We start from the raw sequence: 27,352 nt of genomic DNA on the forward strand, positions 1-27,352 counted from the left end.
ACCAAAGACACATGGTATACCAGTACATGAATAATCAAGCAACGTAGAGTATTCAGATTTTGTCATAGGGCAGTTCCAAATCTGTCAATGAAAATAGCAATTTCCAGGGTTCTTAAGACCTGGTGGATTTTACCCCAACAGCTCCAGCAGCTGCCTGGCTGTCAGCTGCCTGCTGAATCCATAGTAAATGCCCCTGTAAACAGTCAGTCTCCTCTGTTAATTATCTCTTTTTCTTGTTTCTGATATTTAAAGGATATCAAGTTTAAAGTGCATCTTAATTTTGTAAGAATGTATAAGAACCCCATGTTTGATGCAAATTATCAGTAATGGAGACTAGTAAACAAATATTCAAAGCAAGCTATAACCTTTTCAGTTTCCCACTGCAAAACCAATCTTTTTCTTGTAAAAGTCAATACCTTCATTAGAAAGAAAACACACTCTGAGTTTTTTCTGAGCAAGTAAAATAAAATGCAGTCACAGGTTGATGGTAAAACATTTATCAGAACTGCATGTGTGAAATAAATACTTTCTACTAAATGGCGTAGTAAAAGCAATGTCAGAATTTAAGCGCAGAACTAGTGACTACAGATTTTTGTATTGTGATTTTTTAAATTAATGTTTTTGCAATTATTGCAATAAAATTTATGCTTGAAAATGCACCAGACTGGTTTAACACTATATTTCACAGAGTGACCACATTTATCAAATGCGCTCAAATTTACAAAGCTTTCCTACAAAATATTGCTGTTATCTCTTGGATTTTTAAACCAGAGCACAGTCAGCTTCCATAGAGGGCTCACACCTATTTGAAAGGACACAACCTCATTCTTACAGAGTACACTGTGAATTTAAAGCAAATTTGCATTTTAATCTTCTACCTTTGATACAGCACCACATTAAAAAGTGAAAATGGGAACTTAAACCTCCACAAACTCGGGGAAAATTCTGATGGGGTCTCATATTATGTGACATGAATACCTCAAATTGCTATTATAAAGTAATGCATGATTGTGTACCTTCTTTTAAATATCTCTCCATGAACTATTATGCCTTAGGATTAAGGCAGCTATCCTGAAGGTGCCATATATACTGCTGCACCAAAAAAAACAGAAATTCCAGGTGCCTATGCTGAATGTTCTGGTTTCTAAGTGTCCACACTGGGACTGACCTCATGAATGTGAGAGAGCTCACTTCCAGCATGCCTCATTTTGAAAAACTGCACCATATTGCATCCGTAGATCTGTTTTCATGCCATTTGTGCACATTAATATCCTTGTTATTATATACTTCTGCACAATAATACATTATTTCTCTTCTAAAATGGTGAGCAAAAGAGAAGCAATGTGCTGACAACAGTTTAAACCAGGAAAAGTTAAGAAAGGAGAAACTAGGGGCTTGTCAAGGGAAGATTTTAAGGATGACATCCCCAGTAATTCCGAGGCATGACCCTCATCCCGTGTAGACCAAGTAGACCAATTTAAGCTCCATGCTATAACCTGCTATTAAATAAAGCAAATTTTATTGCTAAATGTATCTGGTCCCAGAGCCAGCCAAGTAAGTAAGTTTGGTCCAGATACATATAAAACACCATAAGGACTACCATTAGCATTGATTTGTATTGTTATGTATCTATTACAAGGGCCCTGTAGAACTATCTGCTGCATGTCTCACAAACCATGAGAAATGAGATTTGTACCAGCCCAACAATATTTGTTTGACTTTCTTAGCTACAAAAATTATAAACTGAATTTCAACAGTACCAGTGGCTCAGCAAAATTCTCTGATAGCCACTGTCCATACTTCTGCATGGAAAGACTTAGAACTACAAAATAAAGAAACAGCACACAATATAAACCTCCAAATATCAAAACTTAACATTGCAGGTCTGCCTGGATCAAAACCCAGACAGCAGCAGCTTTCAATGTAATGAAAAACCATCCATCGTACATACTGTGAAGCAGCCACTTCAGTTTCTCATGATCCAGATTGCATATCAGCTGTGACATTTGACTTGAAACTAGAAACATAATGGGAGCCTAATCAAAATTGTTGCAGGTGTTTCAAAATGTCTTGTAAAAATATTTGAGTACACGCCTAGCAAACAGTTAGCTAACTGGCATATTAGAATGAATCACTGCAGTGCTTCTTTAATATCTTTCTTTTAAGCAGAAGTATCTGTAACTTCCATTCAATTTTATCTTTCAAGTTATTCATATTAAAAATCTTTCATTCATGTAATGAAGACCACAATTTATAGAGTACATGCTCAAACATCAGTTACTGCATTTTTGACAGGAAATGACCCACTGCAGTTGCTGGAGGAAACAATCAGGCAGATTCAAAGCTCATTTCATGGCATTTAAAAGTGGTTATTGCTTCAGTCTCATTGTTTTGCACCTTAATTCACATAACTTTTATGACCTAAGTGTTTCAACACAGATATTAAAATACTTGGAACCCACCCTTGTTATTAATTTGACTTACCCTGCCCAGAAATTTAAGGGATTTTTTTCTCCAGCTGAATTCCATTCAACTTTTCTCAGTTGATTTTCATTTTCAACTGTTCTTTTCAACTGCCATTTTCAACTTTTCTTTATTAATAGCTCAAAGAAAAACATCTGCATAAACCTTTGAAAACACTCAGATTCTGATGTGCTACAGTGAAAATTCACCTCAGATCAAGGGGAAAAGAGGCATCCAGCATATAAAAATTAGATTCAGACTAATACTTCATGCACCCTATATCTAGGCTATTTAATTACTAATCTGTAGGAAAACTCAGCATGCTTTACACTGATCATGTCACATCAGTCATGAAGACCTTCAGGAGACTGAAGCTAGGATATAAAGGTGGAACAGTTGTCATTTTCAGTAAATTTGTTACTTTTCTCATTTGTCAGATTATTCCAAATTTTTCAACTGACACTGAAGATTAAGAATGTGGGACAAGCCGTATATTATCATAGTCCTTCCTATTACAGGTGTTTGAGGTGGTAACTAATTAACCAGGCTCACCCACAGAGCAATCCGGGAAATCCATAATGGTAGTGACAGCATCTCCCAGGAAAAAGGGCAATCATTTTGTGGCCTCCTCCTCTTCAATAGTTTCACCTTAGTATCCAATAACAGTTTCTTAGCAATTTTCTCTTCTGGAGTTGGCTGGGAGAAGCAACAAATCAGGGGATCTAATTGCTAGATTTGCCATATGTCCAAATGTCTTCTTTTACAGTGCAAAGGCTCTCAGGAAATTTAACAGGTCTGCTGGACCTGTTAATTGCCAGAGCTTTATATTCTTGCCATTTAGAGATAGAAATATTTGCCATCATGAAGGAGTCACTATACCAGCTTGAGTTTACCTTTGCATTTGCATAGTCTCGCATACAACAATTACTGTATAGCAGCTTCATAGTTCAGGGTGAATATGTGCTATTCATTACTATGTTCCCCAAAAAGCACCCTCTTAAATAGTGTCCCAGAAAATCACCTTTTCAAACAGTTAGGGCTGGTACATACATAATCAAGCCCTTAAGTTAGAAAAACTACTGAAGAAACTTTTTAAAAACCCTGTATGACCCTTTCTTTTTAAATGCATTTCCTTCTGTCTGTAAGATGGATACTTATATTCCTTCATTCACAGTATTAGGGATCAGTATTCTATGGAAGCTGGGTACTGAATTATTCATCTGTTAGCAAGAGCAACATGCAGAAGAACAAGTTGAAAACTCCTATAGGTAGGCTAGAAGAAAAGGCAGAAAAAGAACAAGAAAAAGGAATCATATTCCATCAAATGCACTGGTACTTCCAGTACATCAATTCAAGCTACAGCCAGGGGCCTTTAATATCTTCTCACAGTTTTCAGCCACAATTCAAAACTTTATTCCATCAACCACAAGAGGTGGGATTTTTTTTTCACTGCTCTCCAACATTTTTCTACATGTCACAAACTGAGAAATGGCATGCTTTGCTAGGAGTATGTTTCCTCACTTAACTGTAGTATCAGGAATGTATTTCAATACAGCAAGAGACTGTACATTTTAGCTTTAAGGTATGAATTTGTCACCTTGAAAGGATGTTTATTTCCTTACTGGTCACTCCAGGGCGTTATATGTTTTTGCACAAATGTTTGGAAAAAACTACCTGCTGGTGCATATTCCCTCTGCTAAAGAACACTTGCTTTTTTTTCTCATTCAGTGCAACAGTGGATACACTGCAACCTGTTAGAATACTCACTCTATGAACAAACTGACCTCTTCAGTTCCAGAACTTATGCAAAGAAAGTCCGAAACAACAAAAAAACTCTTAAAATATTGAAGTACATTTATGGTGAGTGTATCTCTTGCAGTTTGGTTGACAGACTGTGATACACTTTGCATAACTGATACACTGAACATTCTTGATTATGCTTCACCTAATTTTAAAAGAGTGGTAGCCCTATGAGTGCATAAAGGGACCGAGAGGAAGGCTTGGTTTGTACCTCAGTATTACACAACCAAGCACCACCAGCAGACCTGTTAAATCTTATGCATTCAGTAAGAATCTTGGAAACTTCTCCACCAAGGTACCTGCAGTTGAGAACATAATCACAGCTTCGCTCCTGTTCCAGGTTCCCATCTGTCAGATCCATCTGGACTCTGATCAATTACGCACTGATTAACTGCATCTGGTACATGAAAACAGGATGGGAACAGATGCAAAGTACTATACTGGAGCTAAAGAAGGTGACAAGTGAGCTAAAGAAGGAGCTATACTGGAGCTAAAGAAGGTGACGAGTGAACCACCACAATTAAAGGTTCATATGCACTGGCAGGAATGCGCTAGTCCTATCTATGGACCCACCCATCCTACATATGGGGTTGCATACAGAGACATGGCTGAGTGCTCTCTTGCACCATGGAAACAATCAAGAAAACTTATATTAAAAGTAGTAGTTTCAACCATACTTTAAGCTGGCATACACCAATACTGTTGCATTGAAAAAAAAAAAAAAACCACCAAAAAAAAAAAAAAATCAACAAAAAGACCACACAAAAAAACCCCCCTAAACAAATAAAAAAATCCCACAAAACAAAAAAAACAAGCCTGACCTCTTCTTACCTATTTTTGTGTTCCTGTTCTGTTATCCATTCCCCTCAGCTAACACAAACATCTGTGAGGTTGCCTGTTAAATTGGGATATGAAATATATCTGGATTCAAAATAGTCTATTCCTTGTCAGGTTAATTTCAATCTAATTAAATTCTGAATATAATTCAGCACATAATTCACCACACAGCAATGCAAAGGCTTACACTGACAAAGAAAGCAGGAAACATTTAGGTAGGAGCAGGAAGGCTTGCATCTTGTAGTAGTAGATCTGTCTTATTCTAGCTAAAAGTGATCACAGTCTAATCATCACCGTGCTGTTTCAAAGCTCATCAAGATGATTTAAGAAGACAGTGCCACCACGAGAAGCAGTCCTCCTCATCACCCACATTCCCCACTCCCTTTCTTGTGTAAGATTTACTGAATATGCCGGTAAGTCAGATCAATTCACTGATCCCAATGAAAACTAACTTTCTTGTAAAACTGATCTTTGGCTGAACCACAGGTGAACTAACTGATGGCACACTTACACAGCTGGACCAACACAAGAAAGTGGATGGGAGCTCAGACAGGTGAAAGAGTTCCCTTTGGGAGGCAGAACAGCCGAAAATCATTAGATTTTTCTAAGCATGAAACTGCACTTTTACTACTCCCTTTTACTGCTCATCTGACTTTTAAGCAAATTCTTCTAGTCCTAGCTTATCAGCATTTTTAAACAAGCACTACATACAATTGTGGTACATAAAGCCAGCAGAAGCAGCTGCCAATTGCTCCCTCTCACATGGAATGTTCTCTACAGTTTTTTACTAAACAAGTATCTAACGCTCACTCAGAACAGTTTAAATATATGAAACAATATAAATAGCTTCTGGAATATTCCAATTAACTGGTAAATAAAAATGTACTAGATAGTAATTTTTGCAGTGTTTCTCAAATACACCTCTTTCTCCTGTGTTGCTCTATGTTTAAATGTTAAGGCTCCAAGAAAGCAATGATGGCTTTGTCCTTTAGAGCATATATACAACATGCTTCTTTTAGGTTGGACAGAAAACATTTCTCAGGTTTGATTGGACAACTATAATATTTCATACATCATGTTGCCAGCAGACTTAGCAGTTTGAGCAGAAAAAAACCAATAAACAGTCCTTTTCTATATGTTCAGGACTTCAGCAACGAAATAGGAATCTACAGCTATGAGGACTACAGTTCTTTGGTCAGACATTTACTAGTAAAGCAAATTACTAGTAAAGCAAAGACCTGCATGCTGAAACCAAAACAATTCAGGCATTAGAATCTGTATACAACAAGCATTTTGGATTTCTTTGCAAGGCACTGCTGTCGTATAGCACAATCTGTTCCTCGGGGCTCTGTAGTGGTCCCAGTCCTGTTTAATAATTTTATCAACAATCTGGACAAGGGGATTGCGTGTACCCTCAGTCACTTCGCAGATGACACTGAGTTGGGTGGGAGTGTTGATCACCTGAAGGGCAGGAAGGCTCTGCATCTCTGGACAGGCTGAATCGATGGGCCAAAATGAACTTCATGAGGTGTAACAAGGCCACAAGGCCAGTTGCCAGGTCCTGCCCTTGGGTCAAAACAACCCCATGCAGTGCTACAGGTTTGGGGAAGCATGGCCAGAAAGATGCCCATTGGAAAAGGAACTGGGGGAGCTGGTCTACAGCAACTGAACTTGAGCCAGCGTCTGCCTGGATGGCCAAGAAGGTCACTGGCATAGCGTGGCCAACAGGACCAGGCAGGGATTGTCCCCCTGTACTCAGCAGTGGGGAGGCCACACCTCAAACCCTGTGTTCCATTCTGAGACCCTCACTAGAGAGAAAGGCTTTGGGGTGCTGGGGCGTGTCCAGAGAAGGGCAAGAGAGCTGGTGAAGGGTCTGGAGCACAAGTCTCATGAGGAGCAGGTGAAGGAGCTGGGATTGTTCAGCCTGGAGAAAAGGAGGCTCAGCAAGGCCCTTATCACTCTCTACAAATACCTGAAAGGAAGTTGTAGCCAGGTAGGTGTCAGCCTTTTCCCCAAGTAACAAGGGATAGAACAAGAGGAAATGTCCCCAAGTTGCACCAAGGGAGGTTTAGATTGGATATTGATAGAAATTTCTTCACCGAAAAGGTTGTCAAGCTTTGGAACAGGCCTCCCAGGGAAGTTGTTAAGTCACCATTCCTGAAGGCATTTAAAAGGCATGTAGATGTGGCACTTAAGGACACGATTTAGTGGTGGACTTGGCAGTGCTGGCTTTACAGTTAGGTTCAATGACCTTAAAGGTCTTTCCCAACTTAAATTATTCTAGTTAGCGATCCATATAAGACAAATACTCTAAATCTTCACCTTTTTATTCTTTTGAGTTTTCTCATTCTTCTTTCACTAGAGATAAACCACTAGCTTTTAAAGTAATCAGCAAAGAGTTAAACACGTTCCTGTAGTCTCTGTAACAAAATCTTCCCTCAAAATGCTTCCTCAAACTCCATAACTTTCTTTATAATTGACCAAACATTAATTCAGTAGCTGGCTCACCTACTAAATTAAGCTGTTATAACAACTAGCTTTATTCAAAGCACTGGGACCCAGCACACAAGGTGATCACCATTCATATCTTCTCCCTAAATGAGTGCATGGGACTTTTTCAATCTTTCCAATACTTATACAATATTCCCCCTGGGATTTCCATTCTTATTGACTCAGCTTTGGGAAGGAAACTGAATGTTAACCTACTGGACAGGGGATTTACAGTAAGATCTCCCTGTGCAACCTCAGAAGCAGGCTCTACACTGTTGCAGGTGGTGTTTTCTTGTGACTAGAATGTAGATGTAGATTACCAGCTGTGCCAAGTTACAAACTGAGTCAACAGAGCAATTGTTTGAAACTGAGAACAGAATTTGAAGATTCAAATCATATTAAAAAATACCCAAACCAAAACAAGCATTCATATTAGAGCAGGAATGAAAGACATGGAACTGAGTCTCTTTTTGACAGGTCTTTTTCTCCAGATGCTTCAGCAGTAATTCTACATGCTCAACTAAAACACATTTTACATGTAAAATTATCTTGTGTGCAGAATATGAAAATAGACATTAATGTGAACAAAAACAGATAACTGCAGTGCTCAGTGCTTTTTACATACAGATACCCTTTTCCTTCATATTGCAAGTCTATTTCTGCTAGATGGACTGTGAAAATCAATAGCAAACTCAATTTGCTAAATAACTTGCAAGGCCTGACTTGGCTAAGGGAATCTGGACTCAAATGATTTGTGCAAACCTACCAGCAAGAACTCCATGGAAATTCTTAATTTTTGCCATTTGGTCACTGGCAGGCAGCTTTGAAAGACCAAACTAATTTTGATCTGCATTTTTGCACTTGCACATATGCATTAAGAAAAAAAAATAGCCAACAGGCAAATAGTTTTCCCTAAATAAATTACTAGAAATAATTCAAGTATGCTTAGAAATCTTGCTGCTGAAGACACAGTCTTTTGAAAAAATCAACACAATCTGAATACAGTCTTTTTTTCAGGAAACAATGTGCTTGGTGATATGACTTTTAACTCTCTCATAAAGCTGTCATAATGCTAAAATCAGATGCACCCTCTTAATATTTTCTGTATTGTTTATCAGCTGAGTGGCAAAATAGCCAGTAACCAGAAAAAGCCACTGGAACAAATACAGTAATTTCAGCAGAACAAGTGTTTTGCTCAAACAGTTAAATATTGCATTCACCTCTAGCTTCAGCAGAATTCCCTGTCCAGTGTGCTCCTTAAAAAGTCAAATAGTTCCTATAAGGCATCAAGTCACTTTGGCACACATAATTTCCCATTTGGCAAACTGGGTTAAGCAACTCTGGGCAGCATTAGCTGCCTCTGCATTGGGGAGCTGACAGACATCACTGTACCTTTACTAATGCAGCTACAATGGCCCCGTCATACATAAGGAAACAGGTGCTCAAACAAACTCCTTACAAGGCCTTAGCACAGTGGCATGACAGCCTGAGCAAACTCTCTTAAATGCTCCATGAGGAAAGTGTTGGGATTAACTTCCAAAGGTCATGTTCCTGACTAACACATCAGAACCACAGAAATGGAGAACAGACTGAAAAGGCTTGCTGGGGATAACCTCTTTACGGTGTGCTGGCTCTGTCCTCAGAGGTCAGAGATGCCCCGATTTCCACAACCATCCCTTCTTTCTGCACACTGATGCTCTAGCCTTCTTCCACTCTGCTTGTAAGGTGCATCTAGAACTTCTGCTCTTTCATTTCCAGATTAATTTCTAAGGTTTTTTATTTTTTTTAACCACGTAAAAATTTTCTAAACCAGACCTGCCTTCAGTTAGCACCAAATTCGATTTGTAAATACTAGTATACTAGTACTTCTGAGTGCAAAAAGTGGTCCTGTTATGTTTTTGCCACTTACCAGTTAGGCAGGGTCGACCTGAGCTTTTTATTATTTTTTTCAATGCTCTATACTCCTAGTGCACGTACAGTGGGAAGAAACGCGGGACGACAGCGCTTTAATTAGAGGATGAAGACGACGGAGGACGGCTACCACGCCAACTCGCAGGAGCAGCGCTGCTCGGCGCCCGAGGGGGGGTGCGGGCAGGGCTACAGGACCAGGCGGGGAGGGGCTGAGGGACTGCCCCGGGGAGCCCGGACACCTCCCACGCCCCAGTGCGCTTCTCCCATCTTTTCTCCCTTCGTGTCGGAGGCTGCTCTCCGCTCACTCCCCATGAGCCGGAGCCCCGGGTGTTTCTCGTCAAGGAAGGCAGCGGCCGTGGAAGGAAGGCAGCTCCTCTCCCAGGGAGACTCCCTGCCCCAACCCCGGCGAAGCCCGCCCTTTAGGAGCAGGTGGCGCATCCCGGGAGAGCCTTCCTCCTCCTCCTTCTCCTCCTCCACCTCCTAGCGCTGGTGGCCCGGAAGGGAAGTCCTGCCCCTCCTCCTCATCCAGCTCCCAGGTGGCAGCGGCCATCTCCGTGGGTCCCTCTTCGCTGCCTCGCGCGGCTCCGCTCCACCTGTAACGCAGTCGCGGGGCGGGCAGAAGGCGACTGCCCCCCGCCCTCCCGCTTCCCTCCGCCCGCCCTGCCTCCCGGGACACGGCCGCCGCTTCCTCCCGCTCCGGCTGCGGCCCTGACGTCGCTTCCTTCCAACATGGCGAGGGCAGGTTGTTGCTGCGGCCGCCGCCGCCGGTGCTGATGGAGGCGGGCGCGGGCCGGAGGCGGCTCGGGGACTGACGGGCGCCGTCCGCGCACACACGCATCGGGGGCGGGAGGAGAAGGGAGGAGAAGGCTTCGTCTTCCCTCAGCCGTGGGGGTTGGCTGTCGGCGCCGCCCGGGCCCACCCCAGCCTCCCCCGGGGGAGCCGCCGAGCGGGTGTCGGGACGCCCTGCGAGGGAGCTCTTCCCCCGCGGCCGCCGCGGCCCCTGGCAGCGCTCCCGGTGGGAGAGGCCGGTGCTCCGTTCTTACTTCCCCGCTCCACCCTCCTCCTCCTCTCACGGCTCGATCGCGCCCATGTATGAAGGGAAGAAGACGAAAAACATGTTTCTGACCCGGGCCCTGGAGAAGATCCTGGCCGACAAGGAGGTGAAGAAGGCGCATCACTCCCAGCTGCGCAAAGCCTGCGAGGTGGCATTAGGTGAGGCGCAGCTCGGGCGGGCAGGGAAGGGGCGGCCAGAGGTCGGGGTGCGCTTCGGGGCCTGCTTTCCCTGTGTGTGTTTGTGTTGTGGGGGGGCTGTGGGGCTTCTGAGGGAATGAGGCAGAGGGGCTGCCCGGCAGGGAAGGGTCGGGGGCGGTGCGGTTGTGGGCTGAGCCGTGGCACAGGTTTGGGTGGTGCAGCACAGCCCCCCGGAGGTGTGGGCGCCCTGGGCTGCGGGCGAGCATCGCCCCTCGCCGGGAGCGGCCCCGTGCTGACAGCAGCGGCGAGGGCGCTGCGGCGCCCGCCGGGCTCTTCGCCTCCTCCTCCTTCCCTCCTCCTCCCCGCTCGCAGGATGAATAGGCAGACACGGAGCTGAGCTGAGCTGACCTGGAAGCAGACGGCCGGCGGGGAGGGAGCAGGTGACAGGCAGCGGTGAGGGCGGAGGGACGGGTGAGGAAGAGGGGGTGGCGGAGAGCGAGAGACAATGACACTGGGCCATGTCTGGAGCTGGTGGCTCTTTGGAGCCTGGAGGAGGGCTGGAGAAGGGAGAGGATGGTCCGGGAGATGTGCGAGGGAGAGCCTTAGGCGAGTTGTTCCTGGTGCAGAAACAGCTGATGGGGAAGAGAGCTTCCTTCATGCATAGCGCAGCTGGAGCGGCCATGGATGATAACAGAACCACAGAGTTGTTAGGGTTGGAAGGGACCTCTGGAGATCATCTAGTCCAACCCCCATGTTGTTGGATTCCCAGGATGTGGGAGCGTTTACTTCTTCGGGCCGAAGGAGGGGTGTTGGGTTTGTAGTGCAGCTGTGTCAGCGCCGCCTCGCCTGGAAGCGTGAGGGAAGTAGCGGTGCTGGATAGTACAAAGCACATGTAGGCATCCTATTGCAGGCAGCTTAAAAGGACAACTTGGGCTTCACGATTCTGACATGATGAGTACAGGCGGGCCTTGAACCTATGTGGCAAAATACTGACATACTTACTGAAAGACTTCTAGAGAAAACCCCGTTTCATTTAAGTAATACGTAAATGGATTATGTCCCTCCCTTTCTAGTGTAATTATTTCTGGTTTAGGATAATTATCTTGATTTTGTACAGTAATGTCTGATTAAATGGATTTGTTTGATGAGATAATGTTAAATTAAAGCTTGCTTGTTTTAAAAATAAGTAATTTGAAGTTGTTCTCTTGTCATTCTGTTAATTCGTATGTTAGTGCTTTTTTTTTTCATTAAAAACCCCCATTCTTTTCTTGATTTCTTTTTCTGTGAAAGATCCTGACAAAGGGAGGGGCAGAAATAACTGTACTTCAGCTATTTATTTCTTCTTAATTAAAATCAATGAGAAACAGGTTTTTTATTTTATCTTATGATTTATGCAGATGAGATTAGATTTATAACCCTTTGGCCCTTCTGTTGACTTTAGACTGTGCATTCAAGTTAGAAATAAAACCAAGAAGTGTTTTTTTATTGTTAAACTGAATTTCTGTCCAGTCTGTATGTCATCCATAGAATTAGACACTGGTATTAATCTTGTGTTTCTGCCATACTTTATTTCAGTAGCTTAATCTATCTTAAGTATCATCCAGATCCCTCCAAGCTTGTCTCCATTGTGTTCTGCAGATTATAAAGCAAGCCCTCTAGACTGTACAGTCTGCCTCTTGTGTCATGAAAACTGATTTGTTTGAGAAGACCCTCAAGCACACATCCCAGTGGTTTCTATCCTACAGTTTTATTGAATCCTTCTCCTGTGCATCTGATTTGGGCTTAAATAGGAAAACAATGTGATGTGGGTATAAAACCCATTAAGGCAGGAAAGAAAAAATGGAAGGTTGTGTGTACTACCTTATGTATATACAGGGCTTTCATGAACTTGAAAAATACCAGACATGATGTTAACTACTGTAGAGGCTTATTGAAACTTCTTTTGGTTACAGCACAGCAAAATACAGTGATTGTAAATTTAGCATGGTCCATTGTCTGGTTTTGTGTGTGGTCAGAAGTGGCAATATGTAACTCCTGAGCAGAGTAGTGGTCATGTCTATCTGTAAGAAGGTTTTTGGAGAAAAGTACCTATCATCCATATTTCACATACAGTCCAATTGGCTGTTAAAGCTGAGCGGTGGTTTTTGCAGCAGTGTTTGAAATAGGATGCATGTGTTGTGCTCTGTCCCTTTAGCTCCTCATCTGTTGAGACTACAGCTGGATGCTTCTTTGCCATCTTAAGCAGGGGGTATGGACTTCTTACTGCTTTATTTTGAAGAGCAGCAACATTAATGATAAAACATTAGTAAAATTGTAATTTAGAATTGTATTCAATTTGGTGCTAGGTCTGGCAAAGTTTAACTTTATGGCTTTATTGGATTTTTTTTTTAAATGGTAGTTAAATAAAAAGTAGCTTTTACTAGGTCTGGCAAAGTTTAACTTTATGGCTTTATTGGATTTTTTTAAAATGATAGTTAAATAAAAAGTAGCTTTTTAAAATCATGGCAGTACTTCCATGCCTCCAAATCCATATCTTCCAAATCAAAGTCTTTTTTTTCAGTGTGAATATTTGATTAGTCTTCACTGAAGTTATCTGTGTGCTCCATTAAGACCTTTTTTCCAGCTGCATGACAGCAGTAAAATGTTGCTTTTTATATACTGCTAATAATAGGTCAGATATTCTAACTAGTAGTTGTTACTAATTCAGGCTTTTTTATTTAATTTTCTAAAGCCACTATTTACATTGTTTTATATTATTTGTATAAAATTATCTGTTATTCAAGTGTTTGATAAACATTATCAGAAATACTGTATCCCTGTACAACAGGCAAACTAACAGTAGCTCTGCTTTTTAGTTTGAATTTAACAAGCAGTATTTTAAGAATCTTTAATGCCTTCCAATTGTCATTTTTAGTCCCCATATATTTTCTTACAAATGTGTTGCATTCCATTAAGATTATACATCATCTATTTTTAATTTGTGAGTCTTAGGGAGAAAAACCTTGCAGCATTCCAGACTGTGGCAGTTCGACCTCTGAACAGGTGTTAAGATGACATCCTTCTAGTATGACCATATTTTCTGATGATTAGAAGATAAGAAAGCAAAATATTAATTAAGTAACACAACCTGAATTATAGATGTTCTTTAGCTTTTTAACAGGGATGAAATTAAGCCTGATACTTGTAGCATCCTGTATTTGATGATTCGCCAGGTTGTGTCTGGGTTTGTACAGGACAGTTGAGTTTAATTTAACTTTGTCCTTTCTGAGAGGTTTTCTCTCTATGTGGAAAACATAAGATTTCTTTAGTCAGCTAATGAAGTACAGTTAATTTAGAGCTTTGTATTGTTTACTTCCATAGCAACAATTCTTAATCTGTGTAAGGAATGAGTTTATCCTTGAAATTGTCCACTTGCAGAAGGCATGAGGCAGCAAGCTGTCAGAAGGATTATTGGATTTAGAAGCTCCTTTTCCAGTGAGTTACCTCCACTGCTGTTTCTGTATTGCTTTTCAGCCATGCTACGGTCTAGGAAACCTTACTGTAAAAATACTGTGTTTGCATAAACAATGAAAGGTCTTGGGGGGGAAAAAAAAAATCCTCATCTGAACATAAAGTTTTTAATAGACTGAACAAAAACCTGTTAGTGCTTCGTGTCAAAATCTGGAGCATGTATTTGTCTGCCTGAAAAGGTGGTTTCAGAGCACTAAGCTGTGCAAAGCAGAATGCCCTGCTTGCATAAAGTCTGCTAGTTCAACTGCAAATCAGGAGTCAAACAGCTGTTCCATAAAACTCTAAGCCACAAGTGATATGAAATTATATGGATATGTCCCTAGTACGTACTTTAAAGAAAAGTATGCATATGCTGCCTGGAGTTCTGGAGCTACCAACTGAAGAGGCCCAAAACTTAGTTGTAAAAGGTTCTTTAGTGCTCCTTGTATAATTTATTTTAGTCAGTCATGCAAGGGTCCCGCTGAATGATGTAGTGGTCTCACACAGTGTGAAAGTAGCATCTCTGTTCAGTTTGTGCTGCCTTTGTGTGTGTGTAGGATGATGGAGCAGTGGGCTATAGTTAAGCACTTGTTTTCTCTGGAAACAGGTAATGCTTGGAGTAGAACTAACCTAGAGGTGTGAAGGTTTATCTGTGCAGGTCTGCAAATGACCTCTCACTTACTTAAGTTTTTGTGTCTCCCTTTTTACCTTTCCTAGTTTCATTTTGTGTCCTTTGCATAATCAAGCAATCGTGATACATGAGAATGAGTGTGGTTAATTGATATTGTATATGTGTTGAAAACACTGGGAGCATTGGAAAATACCTTCCTATATTATAATGAGCAGTTAAAAATGCATTTTAAAGACCATAATTGTCTTACTGCACTGAAATTAATTTTACTGGAGAAGTTGTGGATGAGCTAAATTCCTGTCTGTATTTTGGATAGTGCTGTTTTTGGTAGGCTGCCTTCTATTTTTCATGAAAACTAGTTGTCCTTTTTTAGAAACTGAAGGGCAGAATTTTTGGAGTTTTTTCTTTGCTGGATACAAAAGAGATTGGTATTGCAATATTGTGTGTTGTCTTCATGTCCTATAGGCTTTTATTTTCACAATCTACAAGTCACTGTTGTCCATAAAAATGTTTTTCTGGTTGTATTTCTTCTTCTGAAACACTTGTTTGTCAGCAAGGAGGATAAATGGAGATTTCATGCTAGTAGAAACCAAGATGTATGTGTTTTTTTTTTTTTTTTAAACCAAAAGCCCTGAAGATTGCCAGAAACCAAGATGTATGTGTTTGTTTGTTTTTTTTTTTTAAACCAAAACCCCTGAAGATTGCCGCTGCCCTTCTCTCCTTTACCAAGCTTGGGCTTTGACTAGCAGTTTTTCAGTGTGGTTAAGATCTACTTTTGCAAAGATTTAAAACTTGGCTTGGTAACAGTAAGGTTTGGTTGGCCCTATAAACTGTTTTCCAGGTTGCCTTCAGCATTTGATTGTTTATGTAGAGTTTATGGGGCTAATTTAAGGAAAGTTGTGTGTGTTTTGCTGTTTTGTTGTTTCAGATGCAATCAGATCTTGGCTGTGCAGAATGACAGTGCTGATGAGATTTAATCTCTTTTTAGAAAGGGGTGGTTGGCAGGATATATGCAAAAACACTTTTCTAGAAAACATGGTGGATTGTATCTAGGTCAGAAAAATGTTAATGGAGAATGAATATCACATGCTTGGGTTTTGTCTTGGAAGTTTAAAATGGTATTTCTTTTGACTTTATCCTGAAACATGTGTTCAGTTAAAGCCTTTAATATTTTGAAAGTTTTAACATTGATTTTCACTATCTTTTAAAATTTAATCTTCCAAGACTTCAACATATCTTTGTGACACAGGACAGCTTTTAAATACTTGTATTCTGCTGCATATTTTAGAGCTTTAATTAGAATTTTGAAGCTTAAAATGAGAAGTTGTTGCCTTGTGACCAGAATGCATCTGTTTCTTGTAAGAACTATCTTTACTGTCTTGTGGGGCTTTGGTCTAGTTGTTTTTTCTTCCTATACCCTTTTCTAGTGTTTAACTGTTGTGATTGTAATGTTTTCCTTTGTTCTCTTGGTTCATGTTTCCAGCTAACCACTGTGTCATTCATTCAGGATGACAACTGTGTCTGTTCTTACGTGTCTTCTTTATATACAAATGAAAAAAAGCCTGTTGACATCAGTTGTACATTCCCGACTTTTTCTAGAATCCTTCAGAAAGCAGTCAGTATTGAGATAGCATTTTGATAAGATTTTCTAAATATGTAAACTTGTGCAGTTGTCAGAAAGGATTTTGGTGTTAATGGGTGTTTATAATGAGGGAGGCATCAACCATTGGTGTTCTAGTCAGTCTCTCCTGTTCTTGGCAAACATCTAATCATGGGCTTACAAAGATGAGTAAGGCTTTCCTTTCTTGGGGTGGGGGGGTGCCTAGCTGTCATTTTGGGGGTTTTATTGGTGTTGATACTTCTATCAGGTTGCTGATTGGTTTGTACTTTGAATGCTGCCAGGAGCTTAGGAAGCAAGACCTGCAAATTTATCCATGACTCTTACTCTATTCTGTGACAGCTAGTGGTAGATCAGGGACTCGAATAGGCAGGGGAAAAGAGTTTTGGGTTTTCTGTCCAGCTGGAAAGCTTTCCTGTGTGATGTGTAAATTGATGGTTTGCAGGGAGAAAATAGTCTGGCCCATGAAAGATAGCTACTGTCAGTTGAGCTTTATAGGCTGAAGGGACTTGGGAAACAGCTCTGCAGATTTCAAGGAAGGAGGGAGATATTATGGAAATACAGCTGAGTAAGAAGTTTGATAATTTTTATCTGTAAAGGAGGCAGACCTTTACTGTGTGTGTTTAAAAGACAGAAATAATGTGTAGTAGCTGTGCTACAGATGCATACAGACCAAGAAGTATTCTGTGCATAGTTCATTTGGCCTGTAGTTCTTTCCTGTAAGTAAGTAGTAGAAGAAACTATAAGTTATACCTAGGCAAAACAGACCTTTAAGAAAAATCACATACAAGAGGTCTCCAAACAACCAGGGAGAACATAAAATGCTTCTTTGGGATTTTATAGAAAGACAATATACAAGGATAATTGAACAAATAGTAGCTGGTGTTTCTATGAAAAACACTTAATGTGGTAACCAGAAATGAAGTAGAAAACACAAAGCCCCAAACCTACCAATCACTGCCACCCAGCTCATAATTTATAGATACTTTTTATATAAGTAATGGAATGCAGGGGAGTGTAAAAAAAAATCCAAGGGATAAGGTAGATAATACTTGTTATATGATGCTTTCCATTTTCAGTATAAATGTAGAGAGACACTAAAAATAGGTCTGTCAAGCCCCAAGAGTTTGAAATACCTGGCCCAATTCCCTTATTGATTTCTAATCAATCTTGGGACACTGGGAGAATTCCAAAGGACTGGAAGACATCTGCTTCTGTGCCAGCGTGGTTACCAGGATGACCTAAGTAATTACTGGTGTATTGGCTTAATGTTGATCCCAGGCAAAGTAGTGGAGTGACTGATACATATGTCAGTGAGAACAAAATTGGCCATCAGCAAGGATCTGAGAAAGATTTTTAAATAGTTTTCAGAAAAGGCAGGTCAGTTTTAAAGTTTGGGGGTAGATTATAAGGCATTTTCACCACTTATTAGTCTTCTGTAACTCTTATGTTCTTCAGTTCTTAACTTCAAATGATTAGAAGTAAACATTGCCATACTGGTAGAAAAATGGTTGATAACATTTAATTTGCATTGATAAATACTAACAGATTTTGGTGTGAGGGGTTATTTTGTGATTTTTGCTTGGTTAGTTTGGTTTGTTATTTTTCCCTACTCTGTTTTTCATGTTGCTTCTTTCTAGTCTACCCTTGGTCTTAACTTTTAGGTATTCTTCTTGGTGTTGGAGATTTTGCTTGGGTTTCTTCAGGGGTTTCTGGATTTGCTGGTGTTTGCTGGTTTTCTTTAATTTGAAATTTTAAATGTATTAGTAAATTGAGATTTTAGTTGGGAGGCATGAACTTGTAAAATAATTTGAAGTCTTGAACTGAAGCTGAGCTCTTGTTATGATGCTGTGGTCAAGAACAGCTTAAAAGCTGGGTTAGGGAATGTGGAGGTTGTAGTAACTCTGTACCTTATACAACTTAGAGCTGTTTTGTCATGCATGGATGGGTTTTTTTGTCTTAAGTCCATGCTTTTTATTTTAGAATTGTATGAACAGTTTAATAGCATAGCTACATTTTTTCCAAAACCAAAGATATCTTTTAATAAAACATTTAGGGCATGATTGCTTTGGACTTCTCTTTTTTTTTTTTTAATGACTTTCAGAAGGTTTAATTTTTCTTTTTTTCTGTCCCTCTGTTTCTGGTACTCTATCATATATACTCATGTGGTACAAGATTGCATAGTTACTGATGTTGTGCTGTTTATTACTTGTTTTTGTTCAAATGGTGTATGTCTGCTATTCAGTAGTCTTCAGGTTTTTTCATTTAATGTGTTTCTTATGTTAGAAAAATTAGATTTTAAAGAGAATTGAAGTTACTTGCCCTTGAGATAAATGGGTTTATTCAAGCCCTCTTTTTTCATCTACTCAAACATAGAGGGAGATAAATTTCAAGAAAATGATCCATTAATAACAGCAGTTCTGCACATACTGCCTTTAGCACTTACTGTTCTAATAATCTCAACAGGGTTTGTAATGTTATTCCTACTTTTCAGTTAAAAATAAAAGTGTAATTAGGTTTGTAAATATTTTACATGAAGATATTTTGGCCAGTGCTGGATCCAGGAATGTTTCACTCTTTTTTTTTATTTCACTTGAAGTCACCCCCAGGTGTCAGTTTGCACTGCAGTTGGTTTGAATGACCAACATCCTTCAACATTGCAGTGTGCAGCTTTGCAGTTTGAGAGAAATGAGAGAGGAGATATTTTTAGACTTTGAAATTGTGGTAAAATTGTTGAGGTTTACTGAAGATATTAGACAGCATTTTGTACTATAGTCTAAGCTGTCCAGTTGAGTAGTATGAGGTAGACTTTCAGAGTTTGAAATCTGTAAACTAAAAATAAGTGTGCCACTGGTATGATTTCTTTGGTGGCTTCCCATCATATTTTAGTTTTCAAACTGTGCTACGAATTGACGCAGATGTACTTGCACAGAGCAGTGTACTTTTAATGCAGGTTGTAAGAATAAGGGGAATGTCCTTCCAAGTGAAGGTATTTTTTGCAAAGGTGTGGTTCTGTTGTGTGTAAAACTGACACACTGCTGCATGCCTGGGAAGTGACCTTGCACGTGTTAACGATGTCTGTAAAGGTCTGTCTGGGTGGTACTGTTACCTGGACTGAGAGTGCAGCAGCCAGTATGAAGTCACAGAGTTCTTTCTGCAACTCAGGAAAGCTGGAAAAGGTAGAGTCTTAATTTGGCTTGCTTAATTTGACTGATGGACTGTGATGTGTGCAAAATAGCTGGCGTGGGTCTTATGTGGAGTGTAGGAAAGTGGATAGGAATAAATTAACCTTTGTTTCCATTATTCTGAAATGGAGACAGAGCTTTATAACCTTAAGTAAAATTGCTAGAATAGAGCAGCTGTATTTGCATGGAAGTTTGAAAGCTGGACAAAAACTAAATGTCTGAGAAGTGTGATTAAAATTTTTTTCACCTGCATCAAAATGAGACACTTGGATGTTCTTCACTTGTGGTTTAAGACATGAAACCTGATTTTATGTGATTGTGCATATAAATAGATGTTAAAAGCTTAGAAATTTTGTTGGAAAGATAAAGTTTGCTTCTTTAAATTTGTACCTAGCACTGTGGAATATATAGTCTGTGGTAGTTAGGGATGTTAGTGATGTTTGGAGAGCTTCAAGTTGTATCTTAACTCCTTTTCTCTTCCTCTCTGCACCTAAGTTTGACCTCCATCCCTGAGTCTTGCTCAGAACAAAATCCATGTTCAAATTATTAACATCCTTTTATATTGAAGGAAAGACAACACTTGGACCATTCTTTCCTTGTTCACCTTGTTACCATGTGCAAGCTGAAGCTGCTGTCTGCTTGATTGCTCTCCGGGCCTTCCAGTGATGAGCTTGATGCAGGTGGCAATTTCTTTGATTGACTGCTGTAGTTTGTAACAGTTTTTACTTAACAGTAATTACTTACACTTTCTCCTTCACTGATCTTGTGCCTTTCCTACTTGCTCTTTAGGAGCACTTTAGGACATGTGGTTAAAAAACCATAAATTTAGCTGTATTGTTAAATTAAAAGAATTTGCGTAGTCAATGCAAATACATTTTTTCATAATACTGTATTTAGAACTATGGATGTGGTGGATCCAGTAAATACGGAACTGAATGCCTGAAATTCTTCAGAGTTTGGTAAGCAGTGGTAAAAGAAGTACTTTCTTGTTGCATGGTTGGCAACATGAGTTAGGGTTAATAATACTTGAGTAGAGTTAATAGTACTGTGTAGCCTTCCACTTGCTGCCTTATGGGCATCTGAGAAAAGAATAGTTGTCATATGAGTAATTGTCTTAATTTATGCAGTCTGAACTTCTAAAAAACATTACTGGATGAAAAATAAATGGTAAATAAATGTAAAGAACATGGAAAATTAAGATTTAATTGTATTAATAATTAATGTATATGTGCTGTACTGAAGGCAGTCACACTGGAGCTTTCAATAATACTCTTCTCATTTCTTATGTTATTTAAATATCCTAGTCTGACCTGCTTCCTATATCAGCACTTAATGAAGAAATCAGGACTTCAGTAACAGTATGGTCACATTGAATGCTTTGTTTAAAAGAGCTCATGTCAGGACTTCTTATTTAAAGTTTGAGCTTTCTAATACAAGTTCAAGTTTTTGCTTGGGTGAAACTTACCAACTTGATATGGTTGTAACCTTTTTGTGGGGCATACCACAGACATAAAAATAAACTAAAGTCCATACTTTATTGTTATCCTTTTTTGTTTCCTCCATTAAAAATAACTGTGAGTTATGTAAACAATAACTAAATTGTAGTCTTCTGGCCATGATGTTGTAGCTGGAAAAGATAATGATTTTATTGTAATTTAGAGCTACTGTAGGAGGGAAATGGTTTAGTGCTCTTTTAATTAGAAGGTTACCAGTAGTATAATTCATGTATAGACTTGCATGTGACCTTTTAAAGTTTTAGTGTCTGAAATGAATAAGAGTCTTGTAGTGTCATGTGTTTTGTTACTTTTGAAGTTACTGTAGTGAGCAGGCTACTTAATGGGAATATATTGGGGGTTTGTTTTGGGGTTTTTTTTGGTTGCAATTTCTCTTGGTATCATGGACTTAAAATTAGCTTCTATTTAAGTCTGAAATAAAGGTTAGTAATCTTCAACTTTTAAATTACAATTTAAACTACCCATTTCCAAAAAGGGAAAAAATAATTGCACTCAGATATCTACAGCAAGGTTAAAAATAAAATGTAGATTTTCCCCATATTATGAAGGGATCTTTTTATTTGATTCATAAACCTTGACACTGCACAAGACCTCACTGTCATTGGTTGTATCTTGTTTTTGACAAATCGTGGTTCTGGTCATTTCACAGAAGAGAAATAGACCTTATACACATTGAAAATGTTACAGGAAATGATTGTCCGTGTTGTCAGGAGGATAATTAAACAGCCTGAATCTTCCCTTTTTGCAGGATGTAGGAAGGGTTACTACCCATAGTTTGATCAGCTTTAAATCTGGATTTTATTTTTAAAATATTCTAGCAGTCAAAATAAATACCTGTTTTGAGATGAAGATGCTCATGTGACTGACTTACAATAATAATTTTATTCCAGGATTTCTTTTATTCCGTGAGTCTGTTCTGTATGTATATTACAACTATTTAATATGTTGTATACTTAAGTTTATGGAAGGCACAGCAGAGATGTAATTACTTTTATTGCCTTGGGTAATCTGTGAAACTTGTGTACGACAGTAGTTTGTAGTAGCTGGCTATACTTGAAAAAAGTATGGACTAAGGATGTATTATCACTGCTTTGCATGTGTGCTTACTGCTGAAAAAAAATTTTAAAGAAAAAGGAATGTTCAAAGGATCATGTTACATGACAAAGTCTACTGAAGAGGTGGGCTGTGTGAAGACGGGACATGTAGCTTTTGTTCATACTGCCAAATGATCCAGAAACAAGACTGAGAAACATAATGACAGTCTTGTTCTGCAGCAGCAGCCTGTCTTTGCCAGAATAAATACAGAGCATTAATAAAACATTTATTTCAGTCTTCATTTGTCACCATCCAAGCAAATGTCAAATAGAGCGCAGTTGAAAATAACAGAAGTCTCAAGAAATAGTTTCATCAATAGGTAACTCTATCAAAAAGGAATATATACGCTTATATGTAAATGCTGGAAGTCTTTAAAAATTGTCAGCTGAAAAAGTAACAGTTGTTTTAAAATGAGGCTGCTGTCTTAGGCCAGGAATGTGAAGGGATAATTTTTGGAAAATTCTTAATTCCATAGCATTAATTATGAAGGTAGGAATGTGTAATTTGCTGTACTTGACAGAAAACTTAGTTATAGTGGTCAACTGCATTGACAGGTAACACTGAGTTAAGATGTACTGAGCAGCTCTCGTGTCCTTCTTCAGTAGTACCCAGGAATTGGTTTAAGATGTAGCAATTGAAGAGCTCACCTGTAAAAGTGAGTAATCCCATTACTGTATGCTCAAACGTAGTATCAAAATCAGCTTTATAGCAGTCATGAAAAAACTCACTAAAGACCATGGTTTTTTAAGTCAAAAACACTAACACAAGATTGAGGGATCAGAAAGGGGAGCAAAGTGCTTAGAGCTGATTGTTTGTCAGGTGTTTTGCTAACAGTTAGTGCATATCAGCAATTGATAAAAGCTCTTCAAAGCTTTGTCATAAAGCTGGTGTGAACTAATAGCAAAGAAAACACACCCATATTCATTTTGCTTGTAAGTGATAACAGTATTACAAATTTTTTTGGGGAATACAAGGTACTGAAGAAGATTTTTTTTTTGTTTTTGTGGAAGCTGAGTAAGTTTTCTGTAGAGGGATTAAATTGAATGACTTGGGGAAAAAAAAATCTCAATTTTAAGTCTAAACTAAAGCTCCTATTAACTTGCTAGGATTAGGAGTTTTTGAAGGGCCACAAATCTGAAATTGCCGGATTGTTTAATAGAGCATGTAAGATTTAAATTTAATTAATTGCTAACAAAGGAATGGGAGGTGCTGAATGTAACTAGAGCCAGTGGTTGGTGGGTTTGTTTTTTTTTAAAGGCACCGAGGATATGAGGGATGAAGAAATCTTGAGAGCTTCAGCCTGGCATGTCTGAACTGTAGCAAAGAATAAAGCATATGGAGAACAGAATGGATGATGTGTGGTGAGGAGGAATCGGTGTGGACTTTTCTGAGGGGAGACCTACCATCCCAGATGTGCAGGGCAGAGTCGTTGAGTGTATAGATAAGTGTGAGCTAGTGCAGTTTAACAGTGAGCCTCAACCAGGTTGCTCACCCAAGGTTCCTGAAGGTTCTGAGCTTTCAAGGATTACATAAGCTGTTTTCCCTACAATGAGGTATTTCAGTTCTGTAGAGGTTTGTGGTGTTTGGGGGTGAGTGGTGAGGTTACAAAAGTTAGTTAAGGAAAACACTTAACAGAGTGAAAATAACCTGCCAAAGGCAGCAGTTGTGCTGTTCTGACCCACTCCTTGATCAAAGGGCACTTTTTGGGTGCTGCCAAATGCAAACTGACCTATATGGAGGAGGAGGCTGGTTGAAACTGGGTGCACAAACATGGGCTCTAAATAAGACTTACATCCTTCAAGAGGGTGTATGGCATTAAATTACTGTGACTGATTCCATCAAAATATTGATTCTGTTGTCAAAAAGACAAATATGAAAACAACACAGAGAAAAAATTAAATTGTTAGGCTGCTTTGTAAAGATACTACATGTTCCATGTGCAGTTTTGCTCTCTGCTGCCTTCTTGATGCAGAAGTCAGCAAAGATGATTGAAAGTGTGGAATGTCTTGCAGAGGTGATAAAGCAGACTGTGCTTCTTGTTCCCTGAAGGGAAAAAATGAGAGATGGAAGTAAAGGAATTTTTTAAAATTGTAAATGGCATAGACATGAAGAGAGAGTAATTAATTGTAATTTCTCATAATGCAGATACAGAGGTCTTGTAAAGAACCCAGCGTATCTAAGTAAAGCAAAAAAAAAAATTCTTTCCTGCAGCTTGTAATTGCATTCATCCCAAAAGTTAAAATTATTTGAAAAGTGATTAAGTGAAAATTTAACAAGGGTTGTCAAACCTGGAGGAACAGGAAGAGTGTAAGCCGCAGATGGCTAAATACTGGTAGGAGGAAACTACTGCAGCATTCCTGCCCTGCTTTTGTGATCTGCATTTACTTGAGCATATGCTATTGGCCATTCCTGGAAGCAAAATGAAGACTGGATATCAAGCGTTTAAGAAAAACTTGCTGTTCTTGTATCTTTCTGTCCGATACAGTCACATATTTTTAGATTTAATTTCTGAGTTTGTTCCCCAGTTCTAAAAGGTCTCATGAACTTTACTTAAAAATCTGGTATAGGGTTGATTTGTTTTTGTTTGCATCTTTGGACACTGATTTGCTTATGTGTTTCATGAAACATTCATTGTCCATCAAACTTTATTCAATGCCTTCATTCCTCTTGTTTGAAATTTATTTTTCTACTATGTCTGCACTTTATGGTGAAAAAGCTTTTGAGCTGGGTAGTACAAAAGTTCAAAACTATAGCCTTTTTTTAATTTATGTATGAAAATGCATGGTTAGCTACAAAGAAAAAATTTCTTCTTAATTAAATGGATTGGAGCTACTGCATACAAATCCGTGACTTATGACATGAAATGAAGATTGGAAATACTGATGTTCTGGAAATGGCATCATAGACTGAAGATACACTCATTCTAGAATTAAACTTTGCATGTAGGTGTAAAAAGCTGTGTTATATCTGAAGCAGGAAGAACAGAATGCTTGTATAATACAAGGAGAGCTCGGCTGTTGCAGAATATACTTTAGCTTGATCTTTCCAAGTTAGGTTTGGTTAGACCTTAAAATTTTGATTCACAAAGAACCCTAGTACTTAAGTAAAAATAGTTTTTGTTTTGAGTTTCTGTGAGTTTATGTAACTACAACACTTCATGTATACAACTGTTATACTGTCATTAAAATATGAGGGTATTTGTGCTGGGGAGAAATTGAGAAACTGACTTTGTGACTTAAATTCGTGGTTTTTGCTACTTCTGTTACTATGTTTTTCATGCTGTCATGAGAGCATAACCTCTTGAAGCAGGACACAGTTAAAGAGTAAGATGCCTAAGATTAGAGGCCTTCATATGGATCTGAGCTCCTATATTCCATAATTATTGTTCAGCTCTGCTGGCTTTGGAGAATGCTTGGGCAAATTCTGAAGCAGACATCCTGGTCCGTCTGCACTTCGGCTTCCCCGGCTCGTAATTGCAGTGAGAGCTTGCATTTACAAGAGGTCAGGCAGACAGCATGCAGGGAGAAACATCATATATATCAAACTGCATCCTAGCTGGAATGCAACATTGTGTGTTTCTAAATATAGGTCCTGTTGAATATTTGGGATACTTTTTCAGTTGTGAATGCAAACAGTTACAATGGTAATTGCGTTTTAAGAGTTAGATACTTAAGAGACATGTTTCTGTTAAGGCTTCTATTTATTGCATTGCTTGACTTCAAGTGAGTGTGCAGAAATTTCTCTTACAGGGATGGATATGGTGGAAGAATCTAGCAATTACATTGCAGAGGGGTGAGATAATGTCATACTATCAGGTCTTTGATGTTTTTTGAGTTAGACTGTTCATGTTTGCCTGCTTTGAACTTAAAGGTCAAACTTAAAGATGCTCTTCAGAGAGAAGTTCATTGTGTCCCTTCAGATGAGATACAAATCACGGGATTTTGTTCTGGATGTATTTCATTTCAGATAAGCTTATCAGGCAGGTAAAAATGAGTTGATTAAAAATGCTGTCCCTGCTTCAAATGTAATTTTCTGTCTGCAAAGTTTGTTTCTACCTGAAGAGCCCAGGAGAGCCGTGCAGTGAGTGCTACCAACCTCTCTGTGAGAAAGAAGTAAGTTCCTTACTGAGAGTCCACACCAACCTAAACTATAATTGTGTTAACCTCTCCCAATTGATCCTTTATCAAGAGAATGAGAAAATATATTGGATAGCCCAGAACACCGCCACCTTTAGGCAGCCACTCCTGGGAGAGTACCCTGTAGGAGAAGCCTGGTGGTGCTTTGAACGTGATACTACTAAAGCAAGCCTGGTAAATCTGGTCGAAGGAAAAGGTATTTCTAAATATTGGGAGAGCACAACAAAAACTAATATATTTTGGGAAACCCCTAAACACCTGTTTTAGGTCAATGGTACCACAGCATCCACTAAATCGCCAAGAGACTGGTCTGACAGTTGCATCATACATACATATATATATATTTATTTTTTTAAATTATTCTTATTTTTGACAGAAACCCACCCTTTTCCAAGTAGAGGAATGTGCTTGAGTTTCTGATTCTAAGAGTGAAGGAAACTAAGTTGTTTAGTTAAAGGAATGGAAAGAGAGGAAGCCAAACTTGATATGGAAAGTCACAACATGCATTACCACAAGCTTGTTTTCTTTGTATGACATGATACTACATTCCCTATCTGATGGATTTCACCAGAAACGTTACACGTAGTCAGTTACGTTGCTTTAAGTTTGCAGAAGAAGAACTGAGGCTTGATTTTGACTTTTTGAAATTTCACAGGGCAACATATCAATCTGCTGTGGCAAAACCAGAATTACTGATGACTCACGTTCTCTAGAAATAGGCAGGCATGCTTCACAATTTCAAACAACAGAGCTACTGGTTTCCTTGTGGCTTGGAGGAAGCATAAACCCACCGTGCCCAGGGAGTGTCTGCAGCCCTGCTGTGGCATGCAGCACAAGCTACAGCTCTCCTGACTGGAACAAATAATCAAGTGAAGTAATGAATGCTTGAGAAAATTAATAGGAGGACTGTATGTACTTAGTCTCTCTGCAGGATACACTGTTGAGAATTTCTGTCTGTCCTGATTTTTCACTCTCTTTTCTTTTTGATGAAT

At 39.3% G+C, this 27,352-nt stretch overlaps 1 protein-coding gene across 2 annotated transcripts in view; it reads left to right on the plus strand.

Moving 5' to 3' along the window:
* The first annotated feature begins 10,589 nt into the window (after positions 1-10,589).
* Positions 10,590-27,352, plus strand: part of LOC121351996 (brefeldin A-inhibited guanine nucleotide-exchange protein 1) — a 63,758-nt gene continuing 46,995 nt past the window's right edge. For both annotated transcript variants that reach the window (XM_041464515.1, XM_041464516.1), the window contains exon 1: positions 10,590-10,713. In XM_041464515.1, coding sequence (XP_041320449.1) covers positions 10,590-10,713 — 124 coding nt within the window. The remainder of the gene's footprint in view (positions 10,714-27,352) is intronic.

The sequence above is a fragment of the Pyrgilauda ruficollis genome, unplaced genomic scaffold (assembly GCF_017590135.1).
Source record: "Pyrgilauda ruficollis isolate IOZ18807 unplaced genomic scaffold, ASM1759013v1 scaffold18, whole genome shotgun sequence".
NCBI classification, from domain to species: domain Eukaryota; kingdom Metazoa; phylum Chordata; class Aves; order Passeriformes; family Passeridae; genus Pyrgilauda; species Pyrgilauda ruficollis.